Source organism: Formica exsecta, unplaced genomic scaffold (genome assembly GCF_003651465.1).
Source record: "Formica exsecta isolate Colony F162 unplaced genomic scaffold, ASM365146v1 scaffold583, whole genome shotgun sequence".
Taxonomy (NCBI): domain Eukaryota; kingdom Metazoa; phylum Arthropoda; class Insecta; order Hymenoptera; family Formicidae; genus Formica; species Formica exsecta.
The window spans coordinates 64638-83413 of record NW_021853097.1 but is presented as its reverse complement, the minus strand read 5'-3'; the positions used below and the strand labels follow the sequence as shown (position 1 = coordinate 83413).

General features: G+C 30.8%; 1 protein-coding gene and 1 non-coding gene across 8 annotated transcripts in view; both read right to left on the bottom strand.

Moving 5' to 3' along the window:
- The window catches only part of LOC115242238 (zinc finger FYVE domain-containing protein 16), a 50524-nt gene extending 40151 nt beyond the window's left edge, over positions 1-10373 (bottom strand). For 5 of the 7 annotated variants that reach the window (XM_029818376.1, XM_029818375.1, XM_029818378.1 and 2 more), the window contains exons 1-5: positions 9741-10371; positions 7133-9109; positions 6768-7000; positions 6495-6594; positions 5921-6003 (exon numbers count right to left, since the gene is read on the bottom strand). In XM_029818376.1, coding sequence (XP_029674236.1) covers positions 5921-6003; positions 6495-6594; positions 6768-7000; positions 7133-9109; positions 9741-9798 — 2451 coding nt within the window. In that variant the 5' untranslated portion in view covers positions 9799-10371. Of the gene's footprint in view, positions 1-5920; positions 6004-6494; positions 6595-6767; positions 7001-7132; positions 9110-9740 lie in introns of all 7 variants that reach the window. The other 2 variants (XM_029818377.1, XM_029818381.1) reach the window with 2 other exon arrangements.
- A 6731-nt stretch (positions 10374-17104) lies between these two features.
- Positions 17105-17176, bottom strand: Trnas-aga. Its single transcript has one exon. It is a non-coding gene; the product is annotated as a tRNA-Ser (tRNA).
- Between the last annotated feature and the right edge of the window lie 1600 nt (positions 17177-18776).

Here is an 18776-nt window from a genome sequence, read left to right as displayed (position 1 = left end):
TTTTCTAAAGATGACGACACAACTTTAGTATATAAAAAAAAATATATATATATATATATATATATATATAAATTATTCGTTCACACACAAAAACAGTAGTGATTATTTTTTTAACATTTTTATAGTAATGTCAGTAAAAAAAATTTTATTGTTCTATTAAAAGGATTGATATTATCATCCGTGCCTTAACATATCTATAACATAATTTTTATCACTAAAAAATTAAAGAAAAAGAATTGGTAAATTTTAGAACACTGCTCTTTAAATATTTAAACTTCAGCTATTTGTAAGTACCATTCGCTTTTTTAGTATTTATCACAATACATCACAATCAGACTTTATTATTGCAGAATAGATTTAATTATATACGGCGTATATTTCATTTTAGTAAAATAAGTGTTTTCTAGTAAGCAATGAGCAAAGAGCAAATAGATACTGTATCATGCAATCGGTTACTAAGTAAAAAATTTTTTAATTAATACAAGTTTTTCTCAAATATCAAAAATTGTATTCAATAATCATATCATGTAACATTTTATTTATGTGTTTCTTGGTGGAAAGTACTTATAGTTTATACATTTGCCAAACCTTAAATATAATCGCAATATAAAGCAAATCATGTTTTATCACATAATAAAACTGTAATAAAATATCCTTTACTCCCATATAATGACATGCATACTCTGCTAAAAATCGCGGAATCATAAAAAAAAAACATATATGCTATTATAATATAACTTAATACAAAATATACATTGCAAATAATAATTAAACAAAGATATTTATTAAATACATAATCATTAAAAAAATCTTTATTTCTATTTTAAAAAATTTGGAACTTTAATTAAATGTTCAATCTCTTGATATTATAAAAATATCTTTGTACACACACATACTCGTATATACATATATATATATATATATGTATGTATATGTATGTATATATTATCAATAATTGAATCATGTGATTTTAAAACAACATACACAACTTTTTCTTGAAATAGGTTTTATAATGTAATTTTGTTCTTTGAGCTTATTGTTAGTTACACATTTGTCTTAAAAAACACACAGGTCTTTGTGTGATTTTTAAGACTTTTATTACTATTTAAGATTTTTATTACTATTTAAGATTTTTATTACTATTTAAGACTTTTATTACTATTTAAGACTTTTATTACTTATATTTTAAGACTTTTATTACTAAAAATAATAGTTTTAAAATATTATGTGTTTTAAAAACCCCACATCTCCATCTCTTATGTTGTTTAAAAATTTTATGGCATAATTTGAAACGCAAGCAAATATGGGTGAGTGTCATATTTTCTCATTGTCAGTCATAAATTGAATGCATTCTAATATTTAAACAATTGACTGGCTGAACTTAACCTCGCAAAGCATTCCCAGATAGCAAAATGTTAGCAGTATGCGCGCGGATTGGCAGCAAATTTAATCAGAATCCCACACCAAAACCATAGTCATCTGTGCATTAAGCTCGTGTTTTGTCGATAAAGCCTGCTGACAGATAATATTAATAATATATATTAATGTAATATATATAGGAAAATTTGAATAATTTAATTTATAAAATTAAATTAAAATTAAAAAATTTTATTTATGGAAGTTAATTTCTATTTTATATCTTAAGTAGATATAACAATGAACGATTTTCACTTATTCGGACAACTTCTTTCCGAATAAGTAAAAATCGGACATTTATCTGTTTAATTTTTCAAAAATCAGGACGGCAGATTGACAGCAGAAATCGAGCAGTTTCTAGACATTTATATAAAATGGTACATTTAAATGGATTTAAACATTTAAAGAGTCTCAATCCCAAGTAGCAAAATGACGGTAAATTTTGATCACAAAATAACCAATTACGTCCTAAAGTTAGATCTCATAAGATTCAAAAATGACGTCAACAGTCGATATGTCACATTCACGGTGAATAGTGCGCCACATAGCTGTAAGCGAATAAACTATACTATTTCAATAAATTATATGAATGCTAAAAGCTGTAGATCCTGTTCGATTTCTGCTACCAATCTGCCGTAAGATTGCGCGCGCGCAGATCCTGTTCAATTTCTGCTACCAACTTGACATCAAATTGCGTTATGCAGATTCTGCTCGGTTTCTGCTGGCAATCTGCTATAATAATTTTATGCAAATCCTGCTCGGTTTGTGCTACTTATCTGCTGCCAAATTATGTCAGCAGGTTTTGTAACATTTCTGCTATCATTATCTGATATAACAAAGTTTATTTATAATCTGGAATCTTTCTGCTGACAAAAATTTGTAGCAGACGTTTGGCGGTAGTTATGTAGAGTAAGACCTTTTCTGAATTTTGACAAATATGATCGGATCTCCCAGTAAAACTCTTTGTTGTGACTTCAACAGTGATAATCAGTCGGGGGAGCCCGATCCCCATCACTCCCACCTCCCCAAAAAACCGAAAAACCCCAAAAATTACCAAAGCAAAGCGAGGTCCACCCCACAACCCAAACCAAATTTTAGTTTTAAATCAAAAACAAGTTTGGGTTAGGTTATATCTTCCGGAAGTGGAGCCCCCCCCGTAGGGGAGACGGAACCCACTGCGTCCACGCATACACTTTCCCATCCACACAACAATTGTGGGGTGGATCTCGCTTTGTTTTGTAAAGTATATGCGTGGACACAGTGGATTTCGCCCCCCTAGGAGGAGGCTCCACTTCCGGAAGATATAACCTAACCCAAATCTATTTCTGATTTAAAACTAAAATTTGGTTTGGGTTGTGAGGTGGACTTTATAGTACATAATTACCTAATTTTCGGTAATTTTGGGGGTTTTTCGTTTTTTGGGAGATGGGGGTGATGGGGGCCGGGCTCCCCCTACCGATTATCACTGTTGGAGTCACAACAAAGAGTTTTACCGAGAGATCCGATCATATTTGTCAAAATTCAGAAAAGGCCTTATTCCACATAATTACCCATTTGGCAAAATCTGTTCGAACAGACTTCGCTATCTGGGTTAATAATAAAATTAATAATGATGGAGTCGACAAGTGCGGGTGTTATAGATAAAATAAAATCAGTTATCAATTTATCAGTGTAAATTTTATGAAAAAAACCCTGGTTGCATTATAGCAAGAAAGTACATAGACGAATTGACTCAACACATTTTAAAAGACTCTAAAAAGACTATAATAGTTCTCATATGCCGACATTGCCTTCCTTGAAAGCTTATCCCAAAGGAAAGAAGCCAATAAATGTTCAAAAAATAGATGATATTAAAAAATTAGACCCACACATTTCTGATGATGAAAAAGTTAAACTCTTTTACAAAGAAATTTTGCAATGGCCTACAATAAACACGGATGACTTAATCGAAGAACTATAGCTTATAGAGACCACCTATTTAAATGTTTTAATGATAAAATATTGTTTTCTGCGCATAAATGTGGTTTTATTTAATAAATAAACTAAACATAAACAATCTATATTGTTTACGAATAACACACATCCCATGTATTTTAAAAACAAAACATGTCCATGATCTCTTTTAGTAAAATAAAAATATAACATAAAATGTGTTCTTTCTTTTGTACATAATCATGATTTTACATTTTGAAATGTTTGAAAAAATCAAAACAAATACTATAAATTTTTTGCAAAATATGAGATTAGCACTTTTCTTAAAAAATTTTTTTTTCTTTCTACTGAAAAGTTTAGTTGAGTGGATGTGTTGTTTTAAAATCACATGATCCAATTATAATATATTGCAAATATGGAGAAAAAACCAAAGGGAAAAGAATACGTTGAAATGCTTATCTAATATTGTTTAATTATTAATAAATATTTTGGATATTTTGGTATACAAAAATATTTGTAATAATTTGTAAAAATATATCAAGATATCTTATAAATCAAGAAATTGAACATTTACTTAAAGTCACAAATTTTTTAAAATACAGGAAAAGATTTTTTTAATGATTATATATTTAACAGATATCTTTGTTTAATATATATATATATATATATATGCATATACAGGGTGACCCGCAATGACCGTCCACTAAGTACATAGCGTTATTCCTTACCAAAAACTGAGACAAAAAGTCCTGAACCATTTTTCTTTATAACGCTTAATAAAGGAGTTATTATTGAGTAAAGTCAGGCCAATCAGCATCGACCTTTAGCTGGGCGCAATGAGCCGCGCTCCTGGTAGTGTGCGTGAGCGCTCCGCTGCTAGCATAGAATATTCTTATATATCGTAATAATAGAAAAAAATTTTTCTTGCAGTATTTTTACAGGGACAAAATAAAGCGTGACGAATTTTTATCTCCAAAAATATTGTTTCTAGAGAAAAATGTTTCAAATAAAAGTTGCAGTATTTAAAGGGGAACATAAGTTAATGTTATAAGAATGTTTGTAGGTGACGATTTCAAAGTCAACTTTATTTTTTTAATAGAAACTCTAATTTTATATCGCATATTCTTATAGCCCTTCTTGAGACCTCTTCAAAACACTATAACAAAGTACTTCTTCATTAAGTATTCTTGAGTTATTTTATAGTTTATATGAATGTGATTTTTAGTACAACGAAAATTTATTTCTATTATTACGATGCATAAAAATATTGCATGCTAGCGGCATGCGCGAAGGAAAAATGTCGCCGCGCCGCCATAGCAGCGGAGCGCTCACGCACACTACCATACGCGCAGTTCACCGACGTGCGCCCGGCTAAAGCTCGGCTCTGATTGATCAGACTTTAACTTCAGTAATAACTCCTTTATTAAGCGTTATAAAAAAATGGTTTAGGACTTTTCGACTCAGTTTTTGGTAAGAAATAATGCTATGTACTTAGTAGGCGGTCATTGCGGGTCACCCTGTATATACAGGGTAAGCCATTTTAATGTATCCACTGAAATATCTTAAAATCTATAAGTTTAGAACAAAAATGTTTTAGACAAAAGTTGTATGATTCACAGGGGGACACATGATGAAAATATGGACTGACCTTGAATGACCTTTTCAAGGCCAAATCAATGTGATCAATATTTTCTTAAATGGGACCCCCATTTTTATTGCATATTCTTGTAGCTTATATCGAGAGCTTTTCAAAGCACTAATAAAGTATTTTTTCATTAAGTACTTTTTAAGTTATTTTATATTTTAATCTGACATATTTTGATATAAAACATAAAACGTCTCGTAAAATATTTATTTTTCGATCATCTTACCGTAATACTTTCATGTACAGAATAATAAGACAAATCAATTAGTAAAAAAAAAATAATTGTTTAAGGTCACTCAAGATCAAGTCCATATTTTCATCATGTGTCCCCCTCTGAACCCTACAACTCTTGTATAAAACATTTTTTTCCATCTTGCTTACTTTACGAAATATTTGCGTGTATTGATTAAAATGACTCACCCTGTATATATATGAAAAATTATCAATCTAAAAAATCATCTCTAATCCCTAATGTAAATGTTCTATTATATTATAAAAAGATCTTTTTCATATTACAAAAAAATATTGTAATATAAATTTGTATTTATATATTAATAGTTTGTTATAAAAACAAATATGAAATATCTACTAATTTAATTTGCTTTTTTGATATAAATAAATTGTTTATACAATAAAGCATAAAACTTAAAAAAATAGAAGTATTCAACAAATTCTTATAGGATCTAATCAGACTTATATTAACTGACTTATATTTTTTTAATGCTTTAGAAGTTAATATTATTAGATGGAATTTATATATCAGTAGATAAAATTATAAAAATAATTTGTTAATATGAGTTTAAATATATAACTTATTTATTTGTTTAAATTTCATCAATAAACAAATACTTTCAAAAAGACTTTAAAAATATATTATAGTTTTCATTACAGCTTTTAATGAAAAAAGATCATAAATAAATAACATACCTGTGAAGAATTGACATCACTAGAATCTGCATATAAACTATAACTAGTTGACCAATTATAACTAGTTCCCTGCCCGTTCTCAGCTGAAAGTGCAAATACATATAATGTATAAGAATTTCTTGCATAACATAAATTCATTATTTTTGCTTCACTTAGCAATAAAAAAAATTATTACAAGATATACAGAGTGGTCCATTTTAAAAGAGCCAGTCAAATATCTCGAAAAATATGGAAGATACGGAAAAACGTTTCAGGCAAAAGTTGTTTGGTTCGAAGGGGGACATAAGATGGTGTGATCTTGGATAGTCATTTGAAGGTCACATGAAGGTCACTTTCAATTTCTTAAATGGAAACCCCTATTTTTATAGCTTTCCCCTTCTTATAGCTTATGTCGAGAGCTTTCCTCATGTGACTTTCAAATGACTATCCAAGAATACATCAATGGCACCATCTTATGTCCCCCTTCGAACCAAACAACTTTTGTCTGAAACGTTTTTCCGTATCTTCCATATTTTTCGAGATATTTGACTGGCTCTTTTAAAATGGACCACCCTGTATATCTATTTCTATTTACCTTTTGTGAGTAAATGATAACACGGGACGCAAACGCGGGAATCGATGTTTCCCTGATATTCCAATCTGTATTTCATATTGCAACATTTGTTACATAACACCTGCGAAATGTATTGCAAATAAATATCAAATTATTATAAAAAACCAATATTGCAAACTTGTAAAACCAGATAATAAAAATATTATCAACAATATTATCAGGATATTTCAATAAATGATATAAATAGATGCCAAACTGATCTTTCTTGATCTTTTTTTATCAAGTTTCACATACCTTACCACAAGCCCGACAATGGTGACGTCTTTTAAGTACAGTAAATTTAATATCGCATAACATACAACTAGATGCATCACTATCTGGAACCCAAAACGGAGGTTGCTTTCCCAATATGGTATTACATTCGACTAAGGAATTATCAGAAACATCTGACGAAGCACCACGATCTTCATCAATAATGCCTTCGGTTTCTGAATGTCGCAGTTCTCCTGGTGTAGTACTTAATGATCCTATTACAATGATTCTTATCATATGATCTCATCATAATGAGATATTATATATATATATTAATATAATATAATAATATAATAAATGACACAATGTGTGTGGAAATATAAAACTAAAATTTTACAGCAACATACCAAGAGTATGGCAGTCGTTTTTATTATGTGTCGAAATAATATCCAATGTCTGAGGACGAACTGGTTTTCCGATTTCTTGATTATTTTCATTTATATAAGAGATTGTACAAGCATCAGTAATTTCAGCAATTTCCATCTTAGAAACCAAACCACTATCGTGTATTCTGTTATCATTTAATGGAATAACAGCTTTACTATCCTTAGTAATATCTTGGTGGTATACTCTCTCATTATAATCTTTATTTTGTGAAAAATTTTCTACAACATTATTGTTATCCTGTAATCGCGTATCTTCATTAATATCTTGTAATTTCGGTGCCGTATTGATATTATTCTGTTGATTATCCTGTTCTCTAACATTTTCAAATTTTGATGTGACTTCAACAGCAATAGTTGATACAGACTGCAAGGTATCCTCTGGTATAACTATATCTTGATCAATTGTCTCAATTACATCCTTATCTTTTATTATTTTATCCAGCTCATTATTTTGTCTGTCTGAATTACTTTTTTCATTAAAAACAATTTTTATTGCATCATTACATTCTACATCTGTTATATTTTCATTATGTGCATCTATATAATCAATTACAGGAAATTCTTTTACTTTCTCCTGAATATCTTCTTCAGATATTTTCTGAAGTTCACCAATCATAATTTTCTCAACTATCGGTGCTTCATTAATATCATCTTGAAGACACTGACTTGCAATATTTTCTTTACCATCTTTTACTTCGTCATGTGTTTTTAGCGACCAAATATCATCCGAATGTGATATATCTTCCATTTTAGATTTTTCTTCTTTTTCCAACTCTAACAAATACTGATTTAAGTTTTCCTCGGAAAAGTCATCACTAGTATCAATTTTATGTAACATATTGGATAAGATGTTGCAGCTTTTAATCGTTTGTGCATTTTCATTATGATCTTTACTGTTTATTATACTCGTATCTAGTTTGGTAGTATTTTCAAATACAGAATTGCTTCCCTTATTTTCGATAAATACACATTTATCAATGAAATTTTGATCCTTTAAATCTAAATGCTTATGTTCATTAGCAATACTTCCATAAACTTCTTTAAACATTCCATCATTAACCAAAGCTTTCTCATTAACATCAGTTTTAAACATTTCTGTACCTGTGATAATACTACCATGTTCGTTTTTTGAAACAGTTGTGCTCGGTACAAAGATTGTAATGCTACTACTTTTTTCTGATTGTATCAGAGTAGAATTTTGTGATATAACATTCTGCATTGCATTATCTTGTTTGTTTCCAACTTCAACTTCGACAAATGTACTTGCTTCCACTGGTAAGATATTTTTATAATCTAAGACATTTTTATCAGTTACATCTATTAAATCTTTTTTCTTTGAAACTGAATGTTTATTAGTGGTTGCTACATCTTTACTCAATATAAGATCTTTCTCCATTATATTATCTATGGACATTTTAGGTAGATCATCTAACATAGGCTGAACATAACTTAAGCTTCCAGTAGGAGCATTGATATATTCATTTAAACTATTAAAAACATTGCTAATACTAGGCTTGAAACTTGGTTGATTTAATTTTTTATCATATCTATTGCTATCCTTTGAATCATTACTTCCATTCTGCTGTTTCTGTATTACATTGCACGATATGTCATTGTATATTGTCAAAGACATTTGATCAAGAGTATGAGTATGAACGCATGATTTCTGTCCTGATTTATCACTGACACAATCATGCGTGTAAAAATTGTTTATAGAATCTTTACTGTCTGCTACACCCTTTTCAGTTAATAAATATCTGCAATCAACATCTATTGGTCGAGTGTCTCTGTGTTTGTCAAGAGATGGCATTGTATCAATCGCTATGCTTTTTCCAGGATTAATATTGTATATTTTTGGAGGCACAGATTCAATAGCATGCTTATCCGTAGATGCATTAATTGTAGAAGTTGCTACTGATGCTACTTGTTCCGCACAATCTACAAGAAATTACACATGTTATATTACAACATATATATAAAATGAAAACTCATTCATAGCCTATGTAACATATTTTTCTTATCTGCCTCTTAATATGCACATCTCAGATGGAAATAATTCTATAACTTTCAATGCAAAAATTATGCAAAAACTATAATTTTTTATAATATATCTACAACTTTTTAGATTATTTCTATGTAATTTTTATATCAAGCTATAATTTGGGCCATGTTTGTAGTTAATTTATCATAAATTTATATAGAAAGTTGAGATCTTCTACAACTACATTATATAGTATAATCTACAACTTTTGCAATTTACTACATCGCTTATAAAAATATTCGTAAAAAGTTATAGAAACTTGTAAAAATTTGTAAATATTTTTTACAACTCGCTACAACTTATCATGAATTTCTACAATTTTCACAAATTTGTAGAAAATTTATGAAAATTTTAAGTTTTCGTAGAAATATGTAATTGTAAAAATATTTCCACCAGAGATGCTTATCTCTCTCTCAACAACTTCATATGATAAAGACTCTCTCTTTTAAGGTTTAATTATAAAATCTAGAAATTAAGAGACGAAAATATCTATATATAATTATATAGCTTAGCTTGAAAATTTTTTACCTTCGTTGAATTCAAAATCATTGAGAACTTTATCCAAGTCAATCACAAACTTCTCCATAATGCCATCGATCGAGCTTTTGCTGCATAAATTTATTAAGCAGTTCTACGTATACCTAATATTCGTATAACCATACACACATATGCGATTTAATCAATATTAATAACCTCCATAATTAAAAATGTGGTTTTTATTTGGCATACAACACCAACATAATGTAATTGGAAATATTTATGTTTCGATATTAAACATGTTCTAAAAACACCCATGGATTATAAAGAATATGCTAACATCATACAACTCAACTTTTAAACAAAAAACAAATTGTATCAAATTGTATAATTATATTATACGTGAAACGCATATATGTTATATTTACGATTGTTTCATTAGCAATTGCCGAATGTTGTAATAACTTTTAATACTCCTATCGTAAAGTCCAGTACATGTCAGATTAAGAATTAAGAATGAATTTGATACGTTATTTCAAGTAATTTAAAGCGATATACATCTTATTTACATATGCTTTTACGTGACAAAACTGTCATTCTATACGAATAGGATAGAATAGAATAGATCGAGACGAGAGTATTGCGCAGTAATAAGTGTGTGTCTGTGTATTTGATGGTGTATGTATTTCACTGCTCTATACATATAGGGTCCGTTCCAATGAGTAAAGAATCACAGGAGAGAGCATTTGGTGCTAAGTAAGCGAACGGAAGTTTTTGAGGTTAAGAAGTTTATCAGAGAGAATCGGCATTATTGTATTTATTTGATACAAACTTTACTTTTAATTATCTTTTATCTTCTTTTATCTTTTATTTTCTTTTATGTTTCAGACATAATCGTTCTGCTGCAGATATAGGCTCCCGAATCACTGTTTGCTTCATAATAAATGGTGCTATTAAATTTAGTAACTCTTCAAATTGTGTAGGAGTCATGCGAAAATAATTCCTGAATCGTGCTTCTTCCAAAATAATAACAGGAAAGATTGCGTGGTAAAATCCATGATCGTATCATTCCATGAATATGGGATTAACCCAATAACGTTTCCTACGATAATTTCTTCTTTCCTGTTTTTGTAATTCATCGTTTATCAGAACTGCTGCTAAAAGTTTCTTACGTTGCCGATTTTGTTCTGATAATTTTTTCGTACATTCGCTTAACCACATGTAATATTTATTTCTGAATGACATAATTCACGATGATACGATTACACACACGATATTGACGCTATAAATTCGATGCAAAATGTAGCGTCAACTTTAATCACGTGACCTATTTTGACGCTAAAAATGAGCGTCGAGCGTCAGCGTGAAAAGGCACCTTAATGATTGTACGGAATTGACGGAATTATTAAATTATTAATTATTATTACTTGTGAACTGTATGTATGTTAATAAAAAAAAAGAAGTCGACAAACGGCCGTGGTCGGGTGCGGACGTATTTGAGCGTATCTCTTAAAAATTCCATTTTGAATTGAAAATTTTAAAAATCATCCTTTTTGAATACTATTATTAGTTTAAAAATAAGAGAAGAAGAAGGAGAAGAAGAAGAAGAAAAAGAAGAAGTGTTAACAATAAAAAAAAATGTTAAAAGTTAATTGCCCAGACAGCACAAGGATGTCCTTAGGACGTCCAAAGGGCATCCAGGACATACATGTAGGATATCCTGAGGATATCCTATTTTAATCCTCGGATCTCCTCTGGATGCATTAATACTTATTACAATACTTAAAATTTCTAAATTATATTAAATAGCCTACATAACCGAAAGTAATCATGTATGCATATTAAATTTTCATAAAATATATTTATAATAATATCTTAAAACATCCTACAAATATCCTGAACCATCCTGGACATATTCAGGATGATCCTGAGGACGTTTTGTGCTGTCTGGGTGAGGTGTCATTTAATGTTAATTGAAGTGTCATTCTAAAGTAATCCATGTATTTTTCCATGTCTTCGGCCAGCATTTCTTTAACAAGATTCTCACTTACTCCTTGTTTTAATCTTTTATACTAAATATAGGTCGTACCCAATATTTTTGTTTTTTTCTATTATTCTCATGTTTTTTGCAATTATATACAACGAGTAAAATTTTACGATCTTGCGGCGTAGTTCTTGCTTTTGAAATATATACCAACTTTGTTTAAATTTTTTCAATAATCCGCAAATAATGATAAATAATTTTTCAGAATTCATATTGACAGTTCGTATATTATGCATGGAATTCATGAATTTTGAAAAGTATATGCATGTATGTGTGATTCCGATCCGCTTGAGTATTGTCTCTATTGTCCCATGCAGCGGAAAACGCGGTAGCGTAGTCTGTGCGAGCCAATAATATACACTATTTCGATAGATACAATAAAAGAATCTATAGGAAAGGTCTCGTTGATTCCCAAACAGAACAAAAAATCACAATAATATCAAAATGACATCATAATGACTATCAAAAGTCATTATGATGTCATTTCGATGTCATTTTGATGTCATTTTGATGTCATCTTGATGTCATTTGATATTATTGTGATTTTCTGTTCTGCTTGAGAGTAGTCGATATGTCACATTTACGGGACGTCAATTTCTGACGTTTGTATTAATAACATATAAATATATTTAATGTAATATATATAGGAAAATTTAAATAATTTAATTTATAAAATTAAAGATTTTATTTATATGGAAGTTGTTAAGTATAAGACAATTTTGCATTTATCATTCGAACAGCGCGCCTTATAGCCTGGAGCCTTTTTTAGTTTTTTAGTTTACGGCTGCGCCGCCAGAGTTGTTGTGAGAAGGATCGCGCGGGGTGTAAAGCGAGGGGCACACACTTTTGCATAAGCGCATAATCATAAGCATAAGAGTGTCATTACATGAAGCGCGGAAACGCGGATTAGCGTAACGCGGAACGAGAAGGTGGTTACTATTCTCTTCCGCGTTTCCGCGTTTCCGCGCTCCATGTAATGGCATCCTAAAGGAATTGATTGGTCAATTTCCTTATGCATAAAGAAATGGACCAATCAATTTCCTTATGCTTATGATTATGCGCTTATGCAAAAGTGTATGCTCCCTGCTTTAGCCCTACAAAAATAAATCTTATGATATTTGATCAAGATTTGTAATCATGTATTAATATACGAATTGAGAAGAAAATTTTCGGTACATTTTACTAAAATAATCTTTCTATTAAACACAAGTAAAGTATGCAAAAAAAATTAATTTATTTCAAGATGATTTGCAAGAAAAAGAAAAGAAATGCTCATGTGATTTTTCACTTCTCATAATTCAATACGTGGCAATAACTGATCAGAGATCTTAATATCTTAAAAATAAGAAGAAAAATACTATAAACATACATAGAAACACTTACAAAACAAAGCCTCCTTAATTCTTGTTCCATAAAAGGAGATTTTCATCCCTCTAGTTCCTTTCCAACTAACTTGTCTTGCAAGTTCATTGTGCAATACGATGGATATAAGACAAGTAGCAGCATTCCACTGATCAGAATCATCAGGAATATGTGCATTAAGGTAGCTGACCTTGAAAACACACAAAATAAATGCTAAACTATGTAAGAAGAGTTCATATATTGTAGAATATATAAATAAATATCTAGAGATGTTAGCTGTACTTACAAACTGAGAATATGCAATTTCATCCTTCAAAAATTCGTTGAATGCTTTAAATGACTTCTCATCTCGTAATGGAAAGGGGGGGGGGCAATTTTCGGGTCTCATTATGATAGCTTCACTAGGAAATATTTCATTTAAGATGCAGCGTTGGTTCATTAGTACTATGTCAAGTTTACTTGACATATCTCGAAGTAAATCTCTATCAAGATTAGATACAACTGGTCCTGCAAAAATATAAATTAATGGTCAGAAAGTGTAACATATATAAAGACTGCAGTTATATAAATTAGAACAAAAAAAAGTCATTACCATGAAGCTCCTTTAAATGGCTTAATATCGTCGTCAGCAAATCACGATCTGCATTCGATAAACCTGAAATGTGTGTGTGAACATAATATTAATATATATTAATATATATTAGGAAAAAAAGTAGTATGTGTATGTGTGAAAACCATTTCTCAAGAGTGAGATCGTCGGGAAAATCATATATTACCGTGGAATGATGGTGAATTTGGAGATGCTCTATTCTGATTACCTACTAACATTAAAGTTCTTTCTTTTCCTAAAACGCTATCTTCAATTTTATCTTTTGGAGTTTCGAAGTGTATTATATACTACTCAAAAGAAAATAGGGAACACTTTTTTTTCATCCTTCAAAAATTCGTTGAATGCTTTAAATGACTTCTCATCTCGTAATGGAAAGGGGGGGGGGCAATTTTCGGGTCTCATTATGATAGCTTCACTAGGAAATATTTCATTTAAGATGCAGCGTTGGTTCATTAGTACTATGTCAAGTTTACTTGACATATCTCGAAGTAAATCTCTATCAAGATTAGATACAACTGGTCCTGCAAAAATATAAATTAATGGTCAGAAAGTGTAACATATATAAAGACTGCAGTTATATAAATTAGAACAAAAAAAAGTCATTACCATGAAGCTCCTTTAAATGGCTTAATATCGTCGTCAGCAAATCACGATCTGCATTCGATAAACCTGAAATGTGTGTGTGAACATAATATTAATATATATTAATATATATTAGGAAAAAAAGTAGTATGTGTATGTGTGAAAACCATTTCTCAAGAGTGAGATCGTCGGGAAAATCATATATTACCGTGGAATGATGGTGAATTTGGAGATGCTCTATTCTGATTACCTACTAACATTAAAGTTCTTTCTTTTCCTAAAACGCTATCTTCAATTTTATCTTTTGGAGTTTCGAAGTGTATTATATACTACTCAAAAGAAAATAGGGAACACTTTTTATACCTTAAAAATTGGGCTATTTTCAAACCGCTGAAACTCGACGAATAAACATCGTAGACAAAAAATTAAAAAAGCATTTTAAAGCTTGAAGTTTCAACTTTAACGCATTATCGGTGATTTTTTTAAATTTTTGTATCTTCCTTGTGTTGTGCTTTAAAAAAGAACACATTGTTTTGTTCCTTAAAATTAGGTACACTTTGACACTCTGCAGCTCCATAAAAAAATTTCTCTCGAATAATTCAACTCAAGCTCCACAAACTACAACATTTTTCCTACAAAATACTTTTTTAAAATTTTTCCTACGATTCTTTTTGACCGAGCTATACGATTTTAAAACTAAACCTGTCTTTTTTAGAAATGATGTCGATACTCGGCGAAAAATCATCGTAGACAAAAAATTAAAAAAGCATTTTGAAGCTTGAAGTTTCAACTTTAACGCGCTATCAATGGTTTTAAAAAACTTTTTTATCTTCCTTGTTCTACGCTTTAAAAAAGAACACATTGTTTTGTTCCTTAAATTAGCTTTTTTTAAATTATCTTTGACACTCTGTAGCTCGATAAAAAAGTTTCTCTCGAATAATTCAACTCAAGCGCCACAAATTACAACATGACTACGAGATGACTTTGCTTTGTTAACGTTCCTTGGAAAAGCATTTTGTTTTCTCCCTAAGAGATCATGGTGCATATGTACATACAGTGTACTCATTGAAAAACTGTCTGACATTATAAGTTGTTTATTATCATCCATAGTCAATTGAGGAGACAAGCACTTTTGAGAAACTGTAACAGTCCACAAAATAAATTATGTAAGAAACAGAAGAAACGGAAGCATTTGTATAATAATTAATATAAAAAATCGCTATTACTTGGAAATTAATTAACTTGCTATCAAAAGAATTACGACAATTTTCTTTGTCTAAAGGGTGAAAAATTCTGTGCAATTTTTGGAGAGGTTTGGTCTTTTCCAATTGCAATGGCTCTGCGGTCACAAATTTTTCCGACATTTGTGTGCTGCAACCTTTAGGAGATAAGTATCTTTGTTGTACAACTAAAATTATAAAAAGCCTGTAAGATTGTAAAATTATAAAAGAGACTGTAAAGAGACTATTACTAGAATTTTATAGACACAAAAATAACAAGTAGAAATATATACATCATTCACTAAAGAATGCTGCTTTATCGGATTTTCGTCTAATGCAGTATTATAATAAGTTTAGGTTAAAAAACTTAAAAATTTAATACGTGACTCATTACGGGAGAATAATTTTCCAACAGATGTGTCTTTTTGTTGACATATAGCTGATGTTTTCATAGATCTGTTTTTAAAAAGTACTTTTAATTTATTTGGAAGAAGAGTATTTGGTGCAGGTACTTCACTACTTGTACCACTCGGGATGTTTGATAGAGATTTGTCTATTTCTTCATCTTCGGAAGATGATATGTATCTTTTGTTCTTTTTTCTCTTTCTTGGTTGATCATAATCTGTTTCTGCTTCTGTCCGAGCAACTTCTCTCTCTAGAACGGTTTTAACCGCTTTGAGAGCAGTATTGTAGGTACCTACAAATGAGAAAATGCGTAAAAATATTATACATAGATATACATGATACTGAAACTCATTTTTTAATGAAACGAAAGGCAGTTACATTTTAAGTATACTCTGTTACTGAAAAAACGCAAAATATATGATAACACATCTCCGAAAGTTACACACTTACTATAGTAATGATGGAATTGAAGATTATAAATATTCCAATCTTGTCCTGGATCTATTTTTGACATAACCAAACGGGTAGTTTTAAGCTTATCTTTTTTATGTGGATACTTGCACTTAGTATTATTATCAAGCAGCCATTTGGAAAGAATTACTTCTACTAGCGTTTGAGATTCATCACATGAATCATCAAATTCAACAACTGCAAACTGAAAAGAACAATAAAACATTAGGCTACAAGACAATATAACTTGTAGAATAAAATATAATTAAAAAATAGAAATTGTTCTTACTAGAGCATTCTACTGATTGTTGCAGTGTACAAGAGGAATGCATACAAATGTTTCCTTATTATCCGGAAAAAGAACATATTTACAAAAAAAATGTTTAATTTTATAAGCTGTTCTGTGACTTTGTAAAAGAGAAACTTTTATAATTCCAAGTTCAGAAGATGCAATAGGAAAATTATAATAATCTTCTTGTTCTAAAAACTTATATCCCATTAGGAAAATCCGATTCTGAGGTGTTCGGATAATATTATTCAAGATTACGATATCTCCATATTTAGTTTTGAACCAGAGTGAAGCGAGGGGGGGATTTAAGGCGGGAGGAGGCATGAACCAAGCATCCATCTCTTCCGTGGCAGCGGCACTGTCGTGTCTGTGTAGGGCGTTTACACACTTCCTCAGCCCGAATTGGAAGCATTATAGGATCAAGATAAAACGCAAAAATATGCGCGGTACGAGTGGCTGAATCGGGAATCGAACCCGAGTCTTTCGCTTTCTGGGCAACTGCTCTTACCACTGAGCTATTCAGACCTCGCACCTTACGCCACTCTAACACAGTACATACGACTCCAGAGCGATGTTGGAAGCTGTTTGCCTCGTTTTTAGTAAGAGTAACACCATATAAAACAACAGTCTGAAATTGTTCTCCCTCAAAATTGTTATCTCCAAAATTATTATACTGATTTTTGAACAAAATTTTATTGGGCTCATCTGTGTCCTTCTTTGGAACGAGCCGTCCTCTGCTTTCTATATCACGTCTAATTAACTGGTGTAAAGGCTTGTAAGTAGATATCAAATATCGTTTTAAGATGCCCGTAAAGTTTTCATACTTAAAAGCACTAAATGATTCCAAACTTCCATAGTTTCGACATTCATCGACTAAATGAATCAGACAATGAACATTGTAAACAACGAAACATTTACCAAAAATCTGGGAAGAGTGCTTTACAAATTCTTTTAAAATTTCTTCAGCAGCATTGAGCATAATTGGATTTTGTACTAGAGTTGGACTGGACAGTATATATATTCCACTATGTAGAAGTAAGTAATTCTTATATGTGTTGGAAGGTAGAGTGTTCTTAAAGATTTGCACACCATCATACAGTAAGATACGCCGCAGTTCTGTTGCTTTATACTTAAATATTTCATAGAAAGATCGAGGTCGATAATTGAACTCCATAGGCACCCAAGGACCACAACGTAACTGATATGGTTTTATAATAATATAAAAGATTTGTGTTAAAAATAAGAGTTTTATTACGACACAAGCGTTATAACGACACGAGCGTTATAACGACACACGACAAGAGCTTTACGACACACAGCGATACGCGACCGTTCGTCACGGCTGCCGGAGCAGGAGAGAGCTACTTTGGGCGGAAAAATCCTGATTTACAAGGCTTGCGCATCAGTAGTAATCGATCTAGATTTATCGAGAATATTTCTTTTGTATCGTCACGTCCGGAGAGCCAGTTTTCGTAAATAGACAATATATAAGTCAAGCCGCTATCTGTCTCGCTCCAAACAAGCATGCACACATACATACACTCACACTATGAAACACGAATAAACGTTAATATTCAACACTCCCGCCGTGCTTCATATCGCTAATACATAGTTTTGATTTGAGGGTATGAAAACGGTTTCTTGGCAGAACTTTTATGAGCAGATCTGTCAACTGATTCTCAGTACATATATATTTAACATCTATATCATTAATTTCAACATTTTCTTTAATAAAATGGAACGTAATATCTATGTGCTTGGTACGCTTATGGAATTCAGAATTTCTTATCAGTTTAATAGAACTTTGATTGTCAATATAGAGTACAGTAGGAGAAGACATTTTACAGTCTAGATCATTTAATAATTGACAAAGCCATATGATTTCCTTTGCTGCCGTTGCAGCTGCCACATATTCCGATTCTGTAGTACTCTAAATGTAACTAATTTTTGTCTTTGTGAAGATCATGTAACAGGCATGTTACCAACACTAAAGATATACCCTGTCGTCGATGTACGTGTGTCGATATCGCCGATTAATATTTCATTATTATTCTGATTTCCATATAACAGACCACTTTCGATAGTACCAAGCAAGTATTTGAAAATTCCTTTAACGGCTAACCAA